This window comes from Somniosus microcephalus, chromosome 5 (genome assembly GCF_052327205.1).
Source record: "Somniosus microcephalus isolate GS21.2 chromosome 5, FLI_Smic_1.0, whole genome shotgun sequence".
Taxonomy (NCBI): Eukaryota; Metazoa; Chordata; class Chondrichthyes; order Squaliformes; family Somniosidae; genus Somniosus; species Somniosus microcephalus.
This window is the reverse complement of record NC_140991.1, coordinates 30409720-30424226: the sequence shown is the minus strand read 5'-3', so window position 1 is coordinate 30424226 and position 14507 is coordinate 30409720. Positions and strand designations below refer to the sequence as shown.

The 14507-nt window shown below is 48.7% G+C and overlaps 1 protein-coding gene across 1 annotated transcript in view; it reads right to left on the bottom strand.

Moving 5' to 3' along the window:
- Positions 1-14507, bottom strand: part of galnt11 (UDP-N-acetyl-alpha-D-galactosamine:polypeptide N-acetylgalactosaminyltransferase 11 (GalNAc-T11)) — a 215039-nt gene that overhangs the window by 21506 nt on the left and 179026 nt on the right. The window contains exons 9-10 of the mRNA XM_085987497.1: positions 10084-10236; positions 7629-7853 (exon numbers count right to left, since the gene is read on the bottom strand). Of these exons, the coding sequence (XP_085843623.1) occupies positions 7629-7853; positions 10084-10236 (378 nt within the window). The remainder of the gene's footprint in view (positions 1-7628; positions 7854-10083; positions 10237-14507) is intronic.

The following is a 14507-nucleotide window of genomic DNA, read 5'->3' as shown; positions in this document are numbered from 1 at the left end:
TCATTGAATGGCGCAGCAGGCTCGAGGGGCCGAATGGCCTACTCCTGCTCCTATCTTCTATGTTTCTATGGAACACAATTTTTTTGGGGTTGAGAAAATGCACCACACCCTTTATCCCTGTGAAATTGTTGGCTGTGATTTCGAATAGATCGACCATCATATCAGGTTTTAAACACATTTTACGCAGTGCAGACACACTCTGCTGTGGTGTGGTAGGGCACAGGGTTGTGCTTGTGATTCCAGGAGTTCTGGACCTCAGGTCCAGCATTGTTGTTTCTCAAGGAGAGGGTGGGAAAATCAGCAGATCAATAACTCAGGGCTGCTGTTGTATATCCCAACATTTATCGGGTCTCTTGAACAGGTCGCCTCGGCTGTGCACTCGCTTGGTAAAACGCTGAAAGGTTTTGGGAGACGTTTTTGCGGGTTTTTTTTTTTGCCACTTAGACAACTTCAGAGTGCTTGTAGTGGCTGTACAACCTTCTGAACTCTTAAGGGGCTTCTGACAACGCACTTTTTTCTTCTTCACAGGGTCCCTCTGGCAAGAGAAGGAGGGGCAGCAGGAGGAGGAAGGAGCAAACACAGCTACAGCTGCTGGGAGATGTGCTGGTGGGAATACTTAGCCTCCCAACAACAACAACTCGCATTTATATAACGCCTTTAATGTAGTAAAACGTCCCAAGGCGCTTCACAAGAGTGATTATCAGACAAAATTTGACACCGAGCCACATAAAGAGATATTAGGGCAGGTGACGTAGGTTTTAGGGAGCGACTTAAAGGAGGAGATAAAGGTAACGAGGCGGGGAGGTTTACGGAGGCAATTTCTTAGGGCCTAGGCAACTGAAGGCACGGCCGACAATGGTGGAGCGAAGGAAATCAGGGATTGACAAGAGGCAAGAATTAGAGGAGCGCAGAAATCTCGGAGGGTTGTAGGGTTGGTGGAGGTTACAGAGATAGGGAGGGGTGAGGCCATGTAGGCATTTGAACACAAGGGTGAGAATTTTAAAATCAAGATGTTGCCGTACTGGAAGCCAATGTAGGTCAGAGGTGATGAGTTTAACAGAGTGCATATGCCCAGGATAACATACTCGAGTTCTCTGAGGAGCAGTACAGAAGGAAGCTGCGGTTCTCAAGGGAGGCTGTCAACGAGTTGTGTCGTCTCCTGCAACAAGAGCTGCAACCAACAGCCACAGCTGGCACAGAATTGCCTGTTGCAGTCAATATTACTGCAGCCCTGTGCTTTTAGCCTCTGGCTTCTTCCAGGCTGCTACAGGGGATATTAGTAATTACGTCAGTCTGCAGCTCACTCGTGCATTAAGTAGGCGACTAATGCCTTGTTTGCTGGAGCAAATGTTTTTTTTATCATTTTCCCATGAAACCAGCAGGATAGGACTCTGGGGTTTGTGCAGATTGCAAGCTACCCACCGCCGCCCCCCCCCTCCCCTCCCCCGAGTCCAGGACATCATTGACTGGACCCATGTCGCCCCGCGGGCTCCTTCAGATGAGCTGCTGCTTTCATGAATCGCAAGGGCTTTCATCCCATTAACGTGCAACTGGTGTATGATCCAGCAACAGCACATCACGTAGGTCTGTGCCCACTTTCATGGCAGCTGCGGGAATCCTCCACTAAACTGTTTGCCCCATATACAGCAAGGGTGACACCCTGGCTGCTTGGGTACAAAGGCTACGCTTGCACACTTAGGTCATGGCTCCTCTCGGGAAGCTAGGCACAAGTGGCTGAACTACGTTACAATCAGATCCATGGCTCAACTAGAGCCCTCGTCAAGCTAACCGTTGGGAGTCCTCAATGATTCTGATGTCTGGAAAGGTCTGGTGTCTTCCTGCAATACAGCCCAAAATGAGTGCCCCATATCATAGTGGTTTGCTGTATACTGCGCAACTTTGCTCTCCAGCGGAGACAACACATGGAGCCACCATTGGACAGCACGATGATGGGGAGGTCACTGATGACTTAGATGATGGTGGGGAAGCAGGAACAACATAAGAAACAGGAGCAGGAGTCGGCCATACGGCCCCTCGAGCCTGCGCCGCCATTCAATAAGATCATGGCTGATGTTCTACCTCATCTCCACTTTCCCACCCAATCCCCACACCCCTTAAGGTTCCAATATTTGCCTGCAGCCAGAGCACTTCAGCAACAGTTCATCGAAAAGCTCTTCATCTGAACAATCCCTGCTCTGCTGCATTAACAGTCATGTCTAACATCTCTCCCAGTTCTGCCACCCTCAAATAAACTGCATCTGGCCAAAGACCAATATCAATATTCATGTCACCTAACATTGCAGGGTCACCACCAGCTGCTGCAGGAACACTCTGCACAACAAAGATTTCAGAATAGATTATCATTTTACTGCTATATACAAATTAAAAACATTAATTATCACCCTGGTGTGAGTCCTTTATACCTGTCTTAAGTGCTCTCTTACCTACTCTAGTGCTCCGATGAGGTGCTCTCCCAGTGCCTGCAGCACAGGAGGTGAAAAGGCTGATGTGGTTTTAGTCAAACCTTGAGATGCTGATGGGTCGGACATTTCTCGGCGCTCGGGTCGGAGAGGTCCCGGCTTCACACTACAGCAACTCAGAGCTCAGGTGGTGTGGTAAACCACTGTTATACCTGTCTGTATGTGTATGTGTATTCCACTAGGTACAGGTCTGGACATGCCTCGGCTGACTCCTCCCACTATTCCAGGTATATAAGTGACTACCTCCCAGTCCCTTAGTATTCTGGACGGGTCGACCACTCGAGACTAGACCTTCATTCTTTAGTTAATAAAAGCCTGGTTGTTACTCGCGTAACCTCAGTCTTTTGAGTAATTGATGGCGCATCAATTTTATTAACTAAATTTTTATAATGGAGAAGATCCTCACACCAGCATGCCTGGACCTGGACAGTCGGGAAGCGGACGCTTCCACCAAGTTTGCTCACTGGCTCACGTGCTTCGGGACATTCCTGACTGCCTCCACTGTGGTCGTAACGGATGCGAACAAACTGTCTGTCCTGATCTCCAAGGTGAACCACCGAGTGTACTCAGTCATCCGGGACGCGACCTCGTATACAGCCGCCCTCCAGCTCCTCAAGACCCAGTACACGCGCCCTGTGAACGAAGTTTACGCCAGGCACCTCCTGGGGAGTCACAAGCAACAACCTGGGGAATCGACTGAGGAATACCTCCAAGCACTGTCCGTGCTTGGCCGGGCCTGTGGGTGTAAGGCGGTAACGTCCACTAAGTACACGGAGGAACTGATCCGGGATGCCTTCATAGCGGGCCACAGGTCCAACTACACCCGACAGCGACTGCTGGAGCAGAGTGACCTCACCCTCGACAAAGCCTCCGAAATCGCACTAACGCTGGACGCAGCCTACGGGGGCATGGATGCCTACTCCTCTGCACCGTGGACGCCGCGGGGAACGACAACCTGGGACACGGTAGGACAGCCCCATAGCACCGTGTCACCCCAGCCACAGCCCAACAACGGCCCAACCACCGCAGCAGTGTCCCAAAGCCAGACAGCAGTATCCCAAGGCCAGAAATGCTACTTCTGTGGCCAGGCCAAACACCCCAGAGCGCGCTGCCCGGCGAAGAATGCGACCTGCTCGGGCTGCAGGAAAAAGGGACACTACGCTAGCGTCTGCAAGGCCAAAGCCACCCCGAACGCCAGCAGCGCCGCGTGTGGGCCGTGCGAGCCGCCATCTTGGGCCCCCAACAGCGCCGCGTGTGGGCCGTGCAGGCCGCCATCTTGGGCCTCCCCAGCCATGTGCGAACCACCGCCGCAGCAGCCATCTTGGACGACTCCAGCCACATGGGAATCATGGACGCCGCCATCTTGGACACCAGCCGGGACGCAGCAGGCCGCCAACCCCCCCGCATCTGATACCCGCAGCGACACACCGACCCCTACGCTGGCCTCTGTTACGCTGGACCAAACGAGACCGCACCAACTAGCTCGGTCCAAAATGGACGTTAAGGTAAACGGCCATGCAATAAACTGCCTTTTTGACTCCGGGAGCACAGAGAGCTTCATCCACCCCGACACGGTGCGGCGTTGCTCTCTCCCAGTCCTGCCTGCGCACCAGCGGATTTCTATGGCCGCCGAGTCCCAGTCAGCGGACATTGGCGGCTACTGCGTGGTGACACTAGTAGTAGACGGGACTGTGTTCAATAATTTTAAACTCCTGGTCCTGCCCCGACTTTGCGCTGCCGTTCTACTGGGGTTGGATTTCCAGTGCCACCTCAAAAGCGTTACGATGGCGTACGGTGGCCCCCTCCCCCCACTCACAGTCCGCAGCCAGCAGCCTCCAAATTGCCCGCCGCGCACCAGATGCAACCTCTCCACACTCAGAGTCCCACCCCCCCCACTGTTTGCGAACCTCACCCCCGACTGTAAGCCCATCGCCACAAAGAGCAGGCGATACAGTGCCGGGGACAGGGTTTTCATCAAAACCGAAGTGGAGCGGCTCCTGAAGGAGGGGATTATTGAGGGCAGCTCCAGCCCCTGGCGAGCCCAGGTTGTGGTCGTTAAGACCGGCGAGAAACAACGCCTGGTCATCGACTACAGCCAAACAATAAACCGCTACACCCTGCTGGACGCCTACCCACTCCCCCGCATAGCTGACATGGTCAACCAGATCGCGCAGTACCGCGTCTTTTCGACCATTGACCTGAAATCAGCGTACCACCAGCTCCCCATCCGCCCCGAAGACCGCCAGTATACTGCTTTTGAGGCAAACGGCCGCCTCTATCACTTCCTTAGGGTTCCCTTTGGCGTTACCAACGGGGTCTCCGTCTTCCAAAGGGAGATGGACCGGATGGTCGATCAAAACGCGGTGCAGGCCACTTTCCCTTACCTAGACAATGTGACCATCTGCGGCCATGACTTGCAGGACCATGACGCAAACCTCGAGAAATTCCTCCGCACCGCCCAACTCCTGAACCTGACATGTAACAAGGAGAAGTGCATATTCCGCACAGACCGCCTCGCCATCCTTGGCTGTGTTGTGGAACACGGGGTCATCGGTCCCGACCCGGACCGGATGCGTCCCCTTATGGAACTCCCACTGCCCCACTGCCTAAAAGCTCTGAAGAGGTGCCTAGGGTTTTTTTCCTACTACGCCCAGTGGGTCCCCTACTATGCAGACAAAGCCCGTCCGCTGATCAAATCCACCTCTTTTCCCCTGATGGCAGAGGCCCGCTCGGCCTTCCACCGTATCAAGGAGGACATTGCCAAAGCCACCATGCACGCAGTGGACGAATCCATCCCCTTCCAGGTGGAAAGCGATGCGTCCGACTTCGCTCTGGCCGCCACCCTTAATCAGGCGGGGAGACCTGTGGCATTCTTCTCACGAACCCTCCAGGGCCCGGAGACCAGACACTCCGCGGTCGAGAAGGAGGCCCAGGCCATTGTGGAGGCTGTGCGTCATTGGAGGCACTACCTGGCCGGAAAACGATTTACCCTGCTCACTGACCAGCGTTCAGTTGCTTTTATGTTCAACAACAAGCAGAGGGGCAAAATCAAAAATGACAAGATCTTGAGGTGGAGAATCGAACTTTCCACCTACAATTACAAGATCTTGTACCGGCCTGGGAAGCTCAATGAACCCCCAGATGTCCTATCGCGTGGCACCTGTGCCAGCGCGCAGATCGATAGGCTGAGGGCCCTCCACAATGACCTCTGCCACCCGGGGGTCACCAGGTTCTTCCACTTCATTAAGGCCCGCAACCTGCCTTACTCCATTGAGGAGGTCAGGACCATGACCAAGAACTGCCAAGTCTGCGCTGAGTGCAAACCGCACTTTTATAGACCAGACAGAGCCCACCTGATAAAAGCCACTCGCCCTTTCGAGCGCCTGAGCGTCGATTTTAAAGGGCCTCTCCCCTCCTCCGACCGCAATGTGTACTTCCTCAACATCATTGACGAGTACTCCCGTTTCCCGTTCGCTATCCCCTGCCCGGACATGACCAGTGCCACGGTCATTAAATGTCTGAACAGCCTCTTCACCCTGTTCGGTTTCCCCAGCTATATCCATAGCGACCGGGGCTCATCGTTTATGAGCGACGAACTCCGCCAGTACCTGCTCGCTAGGGGTATAGCCACAAGCAGGACCACCAGTTACAACCCCCGGGGGAACGGACAGGTGGAAAGAGAGAATGCAACAGTCTGGAAGGCCACCCTACTAGCCTTAAAGTCTAGGGGCCTTCCGACCTCCCGCTGGCAGGAGGTGCTCCCCGATGCGCTCCACTCGATTCGGTCACTGCTCTGCACTGCCACCCCTCACGAGAAAATGTTTGTCTTCCCAAGGAAGTCCACATCGGGGACAGCGTTACCGCCAAGGCTGACGTCCCCAGGGCCGGTACTACTGAGAAGACACGTGAGGACCAATAAAACGGACCCCCTGGTCGAGAGGGTCGACCTCCTCCACGCCAACCCCCAGTACGCTTACATTGCGTACCCGGACGGGCGGGAGGACACAGTCTCCATACGAGACCTCGCACCCTCGGGGACCGCTGTAACCCACTACCCATTACCACCCCCCCCCACGACACCCTCGGGGACCGCTGTAACCCACTACCCATTACCACCCCCCCCCCCCACGACCCGATATCCAACCCCAGCAGCCGGCTCGCCTTGGACCGTCACCCACGAGGACTACACTCCAGTGCCCCAGCCTACACGGGACGCGACGCCGGAAGCTCCACCACCCCTGCCGTCGCCACGTCGATCACAGCGGCAGACAAGACCTCCGGAGAGGCTCCAACACACGAACTTTTAAATACACTTCACCCCGCCGGACTCATTTTTAAACAAGGGGTGAATGTGGTAAACCACTGTTATACCTGTCTGTATGTGTATGCGTATTCCACTAGGTACAGGTCTGGACATGCCTCGGCTGACTCCTCCCACTATTCCAGGTATATAAGTGACTACCTCCCAGTCCCTTAGTATTCTGGACGGGTCGACCACTCGAGACTAGACCTTCATTCTTTAGTTAATAAAAGCCTGGTTGTTACTCGCTTAACCTCAGTCTTTTGAGTAATTGATGGCGCATCAGGTGGGCATTGGTTGGCTGGGGGGTCGCAGGGGTCGTTACATGCTGTCCTCCCGAGACATGGCAACATGCTCTATTCCCATTGCATAACGTCTCTACTAGGCAGCACGCCCACCAATCTGCAGGACAGCAGACTGTAGGAAATGTGAATAAAGGGTGGTTTGACAGCTTGAAACTTTTATTTTAATACAAGAGGGAAAAAAGGAAACCGGCCCACGCTCCACATTTTCCTCGGGCCCTCCGATTACATACTCTGGGTTTTTCATACTTAGGAATTTTCGGTGTAAGTTGGGAACGGCAAGATCGGCGTGAATTTTGGCGTAAATTACAGGTTTGAGGAAATTCCGGGCTATTCATTGATAATTGACAGTCAATTACAGTAGCAGTTTGGTAGGCAGCATATTATGGTACTGTAACCCAAAAAACTGCAAGGAAAGACCGAGATATAACGATAAAAACATTGATAACATTCACTTAAAAGCTCTCGGAAATGACGTTATGAAGCTTGAACTGCAGATTCTCGGAAAATCTCTTGTTAGTTTGGCACCTGATCACTGAACCTTACCCTTCCACGTTGGAGAACCTTTGGCCGTCTCACAGCTTTGTTAACCAACAACGGCTGCTGCACTCTGGCTCTTTCATTCGGTCCAATAACCTGCATCTCCGGGTAGACATTGTCGAGATACCACTTGAATGATTTACAATTGAGCCTTTTTCTCAGCTGAACTCGTTCACTAATGTCACCATAATTCCGGACTCTTAGCTCGGGCCTCAGGGCAAAGTATTGTTCCTGGAATTTTAAAAAGCTTTCTGCAGTTAAAATTGAAGATAATCAGATTTTTTTTTTTTCAAAGCCTCAAGAAAACGAAAAACCCTGACGTTCGTGCAAGAGGAGAATTAAACATCTCGGTGGACAACAAAGCCAATTTATTGTGGGGCTAACTTTAAATAGCGTGTGAGGAAAAAGCCGTAAGATTTAGATTCCAGCGTAAGAATTAAGGTTGTAATGATGGCTTATAACTAAACATGAATGTAAAACAAATGCCATTCTTACTGTCCTATCCAGGCTGTAACTTGGTGACAACGGGAGCAACAACCCATAGTTGTTCCATATAACAATGATGTAAAACTCAACAACAACAACTTACATTTATATAGCACCTTTAACGTAATAAAATGTCGCGCAAAATTGTGAATGGGCCGCGCAGCCCATTAAAGGGACCGCGCACCCAAAAAAAAATTAGGAGGAACATTGGTCCCAAGGCACTTCACAGGAGCGTTATCATAAAGACAAAAATTTGACACCGAGCCTTATAAGGACATACTAGGGCAGATGACCAAAAGCTTGGTTAGAGAGGTAGGTTTTAAGGAGCGTTTTAAAGGAGGAGAGAGAGTTAGAGAGGCGGAGAGATTTAGGGAGGGAATTCCAGAGCTTAGGACCCAGGCAGCTGAAGGCACGGCCGCCAAAGGTGGAGCGATTAAAATCGGGGATGTTCAAGAGGCCAGAATTGGCGAAGAGCAGAGATCTCGGGGGAATTATAGGACTGGAGGAGATTATAGAGATAGGGAGGGGCCAGGCCATGGAGGGATTTGAAAGCAAGGATGAGAATTTTAAAATTGAGGCGTTGCTTAACTGGAAGCCAATGTAGGTCAGTGAGCACAGGGGAGATGGGCGAACGGGACTTGGTGAGAGTTCGGACACGGTCGGCAGAGTTTTGGATGACCTCAAGTTTATGGAGGAGAAAACTAGAGAGGCCAGCCAGGAGTGCGTTGGAATAGTCAAGTCTAGAGGTAACAAAGGCATGGATGAGGGTTTCGGCAGCTGATGAGCTGAGGCAAGGGCGGAGATGAGCGATGTTACAGAGGTAGAAATGGGCAGTATTAGTGATGGAATGGATATGAGGTAAGAAGCTCAACTCGTGATCAATACAATATCAAGGTTGCGAACAGACTTGGTCAGCCTCAGACAGTTGCCAGGGAGAGGGATGGAATCGGTGGCTAGGGAACGGAGTTTGTGGCGTGAACCGAAGACAATGGCTTCGGTCTTCCCGATATTTAACTCACCAAAAAAATCAACCAATCTCAAGGCACTATTTGGCGACAAGTTAGGAGATTCTGGTCAAAGGTGACCTCCCTTTCCACTCATATATTGTGCCCGTCCTCAACCATCAATTAAATTGATAATGGAACTGATGGCAAAGTGTGTTAGACTTTGGTCTTGCACCTCTAGCACTTGCCATCAAATCTAGCCCAGAATGTCTCGCAATAGATCAGATTTGTAGCTTTAGCCTGAGCTACATTATCTGTCAGCATCACGGCATGAATGTCCATTGAAGTGATCAGACGCAGACAGTGGGTATCCCATAAGTCTTTCCATTGTGTAACTTCCTAAAAAGGTAATTATTAATCTTGAGGATGACCATCATATTCACTTTGCACACAAGGTTCATAAGTTCACAAGAATCCAAATAAAGAGTGTTGGGAGAATAACCAAATCGCAACGGATGAACCCAAGAGGATTTGGCCATGCAGAGGGAGAAGACAAAAGAACAAAACAATCTAATTCTAAGCTTCCTTGAAAACAAATTGCATTGCAGGTAGCTAAATAGTCACCAACAGTAATGATACTGCAAACTCTTTCTCTACTTCTCGAACAAAACAGAAGCATGACAGCCAGCCAATGAAAAAAGACAATATTGGCCCCGATTTTAATTCCAGGTGGATTCCCGCTCAGGCCTGAGTTACAATTGCAGTCGGGCCTCAATTATGTCATCGGGCCGCAACATGCATATGTAAAGAAGGACCCTGTTGGCTCCGAGCTGCCTGCTCAGGGGAGCAGGTTAAATTGCAGATGTTGTGATGATGGCGGCTTTCGGGCAGGCAAGAGCCAGGGCGATTTTAACTGCCCACCCGCCAGGTTTCTGCTGAGCGAGTAGAGTTAAAATCGCCCCCAATTATTATCCCTGCAAATTCCTCCCATTTGTAGACTGGGCTATAATGTTAGTAGGTGACAAATATACCTTATACGCATCCATCCAGACATGTGTCAGACGAAGAGAATTGTGTGCCATGGTATCCTGTCCTCCGGGTGAACCATATGGCCGGCGTTTACGGAAAATATGCCCAACCCGGGAGCATGGGATTATTTTTAGCCGACCACCGCACATCCAAATCTGAGCCAAAAATGTACAACAGGAGAACGTTATCATAATTGTACTCACGGCAGCAATGAAAGGTAACAGTCAAAATCAAGATTTCTGAAACTAGAAACATTTTAAATTTTACATTATCTAAGAGTGGCGATGTCTCTTTTTAAAGAGGGCTTTGTCCCTGCACATTTATTCCCTTGGCTCCACAGGAAACTACAGTGAAACTGCCTAAATTTATCTAATTCTGTACTATACTTGGATAATAAAGAGAGACAAGCTGTGGTGGCCCAATCAGCTGGCTAATAATGAATTGCAATTTCCCACATCCTGAGTTCCTGAGCTCAGGAAACCCATCGGGAGCAGCTGCCAGGCAGAGGTCAAGTGTTTTCTTGCAGAGACAGCGAGATATTTCTGACTGCACCAATGTCAGACACTCTCAAACACTTCTTAGCAACCAGTTATAGAGTGACACTGACAGAGACCTTAATGCAGGTTACCTGCCTGTTTCTATTCACGGTGTATGACATGAATTCCACAATGTGGCAGCCTGTCCAAATATTTCTGTATTTTTCAGTTGTTTGGTCTCCTGCTTTACTCGCCCCCTTAAACTCTCCACCAAACTTGACATTAAAATGTACTTCCAGATAGGAGACCTGCTACCTCTTATGATTCTATTCGTTCCATAAGTCAACTAGCAGGAGATATAGCCACACAATAAAAGATGAAAGTGGCATAGTCTTTCAAAGAAAAAGACTTGCATTTATATAGCGCCTTTCATGACCTCAGGACGTCCCCGAAGCGGTTTACAGCCAATGAAGTGCTTTTGAAGTGGAGTCACTGTTGTAATGTGGGAAACCTGGCAGCCAATGTGTGCACAGCAAGATCCCACAAACAGCAATGTGATAATGACCAGATAATCTGTTTTTTAGTGATGTTGGTTGAGGGATAAATATTGGCCAGGACAGCAGGGAGAACTCCTCTGCCGTGGGATCTTTTACGTCCGCCTGAGAGGGCAGACAGTGCCTCGGTTTAAAGTCTCATCTGAACCCGTCAGTGACGTTCACCTGGGCGAGGTGCGGGAGGGCTGCCGGTGCCCGACCCTACCAATGAAGAAATCGGCAGATATGGGGAGAAAGTCAGGAAAAAAAAATAACTGTGGCGACATACTTTGATTTTATGGCATTTTTTTTTAAAGTGTTCTGACTGGCTAAGACTTACTTGAAGTTGAAAAATTTCACACATATTGTTCTGGAAGAACTATTTATCCCTGTAAATTTGACTTTGTAAAAATTATGCTGTAATATATTTCAATGTACAATCACTGCACTCTGAATGATGCAAATGCGCTCTTGAAAATTTCTTATTAGCAAAAACCTAGGCCTAGTTTATCTTACTGTCAACTGAGTAATAAAATGGGAGTGAAGTGCCATCTGGGCAGCACTTACGGATCCTGCAATAAGACATATAATATAATCAAAAAAGAATACTAAAAAAGAACTGGATATTAATCCAATGCAACTACTGCTTGACATATTTAGTACCTCAATTATATTGGTACTACACAATTTTTAATTAAAAAGAGGAAGATAAGTGTTTTGCACTTATTATTGTGGATTTGATATGTAAAAATGATTTTTACTACAATTACTTTGGTACTCAGAGTGGCGGTCAGGCTATCAAGCTTTCTAAGTCTTAGCCCTCCCAGTAAATTCCTTGTCGCTGTGGTTTCTTGACTATGTTACAAATATGTGTAATTGTGCTTGTTCCACATTCCGTTTGAAAGTTCAGATGATAACGTCCAACTGAGAGATCAAAAGGGGTGTTTGATCCACAGTGCAAAGTGATTAATTTTCACAGTTGATTGAATAATTTATCAGAAATTGTTCTGCACTTTCACAGGTCAGTTTATGTAATTCTGGCGAGCGACCGATCACAGATGCGTATGCTAAATTTAAATTGCTTTCTTTGTATTGCTGGATTGTAAACTTATTACATAACAACAACAACTTGCATCTATATAGCGCCTTTAACGTAGTAAAACATCCCAAGGCCCTTCACAGAGGCGGTGCAGGCAAAATTCAACACCGAGCCACATATAAGGACAGGCGACCAAAAAGCCTGGTAAAAGGGTTAGGTTTTAAGGAGCGACTTAAAAGGAGGAGAGAGAGGTAGAGAGGTGGAGAAGTTTAGCGAGGGAATAAGTGTCTGTATATTCTGGCATATCTGACCATTTCCTAGGCAATTCGGATAATGTATAAAATTCTTAAGAGTGCTTGACGGGTAGATGCTGAGAGGGTGTTTACCCTGACTGGAGAGTCTAGAAACATAGAAGATGGAAGCAGCAGTAGGCCATTCGGCCCCTCGAGCCTGCTCCGCCATTTAATGAGATCATGGCTGATCATCCAAATTCAGTATCCTGTCCCTGCTTTCTCCCCATCTCCCTTGATCCCTTTAGCCTTAAGAAATATATCTAACTCCATCTTGAATATATTTAATGAATTGGCCTCAACTGCCTTGTGTAGTAGAGAATTCCACAGGTTCACCACTCTCTGGGTGAAGAAATTCCTCCTCATCTCTGTCCTAAATGGCTTATAAGAACATAAGAAATAGGAGCAGGAGTAGGCCATACGGCCCCTCGGGCCTGCTCCGCCATTCAATAGGATCATGGCTGATCTGAATCTAGACTCACGTCCACTTCCCTGCCCTCTCCCCGTAACCCCTAATTCCCTTATCTGCTAGGAAAATGTCTATCTCCATTTTAAATGTATTTAATGTTGCAGCTTCCACAGCTCTCTGGGGTAGCAAATTCCATAGATTTACTACCCTCTGAGTGAAGAGGTTTCTCCTCATCTCAGTTTTGAAAGGGCAGCCCCTTATTCTAAGATTATGCCCCCTAGTTCTAGTCTCACCCATCAGTGGAAACATCCTCACCGCATCCACCCGATCAAGCCCCCTCACAATCTTATATGTTTCGATAAGATCGCCTCTCATTCTTCTGAACTCCAATGAGTAGAGTCCCAACCTACTCAACCTTTCCTCATACGTCAACCCCCTCATCTCTGGAATCAACCGAGTGAACCTTCTCTGAACAGCCTCGAGAGCAAGTATATCTTTTCTTAAATATGGAAACCAAAACTGCACGCAGTATTCCAGGTGTGGCCTCACCAATACCCTGTATGACTGCAGCAAGACTTCCCTGTTTTTATACTCCATCCCCCTTGCAATAAAAGCCAAGATTCCATTGGCCTTCCTGATCACCTGCTGCACCTGCATACTAACTTTTTGTGTTTCATGCACCAGGACCCCCAGATCCCTTTGTACTGTAGCACTTTGCAGTTTCTCTCCATTTAGATAATAACTTGCTCTTTGATTTTTTCTGCCAAAGTGCATAACCTCACACTTTCCAACATTATATTGCATCTGCCAAATCTCTGCCCACTCACTTAGCCTGTCTATGTCCTTCTGCAGGTTTTTTACGTCCTCCTCACTCACTGCTTTCCCTCCCATCTTTGTATCGTCGGCAAACTTGGATATGTTGCACTCGGTCCCTTCCTCCAAATCGTTAATATAGATTGTAAAGAGTTGGGGTCCCAGCGCTGACCCCTGCGGAACACCACTAGTTACTGATTGCCAGCCCGAGAACGAACCATTTATCCCAACTCTTTGTTTTCTGTTAGATAGCCAATCTTCCACCCATGCCAGTGTATTACCCCCAATCCCATGATTTGTTATCTTGATCAGTAATCTTTTGTGTGGAACCTTGTCAAATGCCTTTTGGAAGTCCAAATACACTACATTCACTGGTTCCCCTTTATCCACCCTGTACGTTACATCCTCAAAGAATTCGAGCAAATTTGTCAAACATGACTTCCCCTTCGTAAAACCATGCTGACTCTGTCCTATTAAATTATGTTTATCCAAATGCTCTGTTACTGTTTCCTTAATAATGGACTCCAACATTTTGCCAACCACAGATGTTAGGCTAACTGGTCTATAGTTTCCAGCTTTTTGTCTACTTCCGTTCTTAAATAAGGGTGTTACATTAGCAGTTTTCCAATCTGCGGGACCTTTCCTGAGTCCAGGGAGTTCTGGAAAATGATCACCAATGCATCCACAATCCCTACCGCCACTTCTCTCAAGACCCTAGGATGTAGGCCATCAGGTCCGGGGGATTTATCCGCCTTAAGTCCCATTATTTTACTGAGTACCATCTCCTTAGTGATTTTAATCGTGTTTAGCTCCTCCCCCCCCATTGCCCCCTGTTTGTCCAGTGTTGGGATATTTTTAGTGTCCTC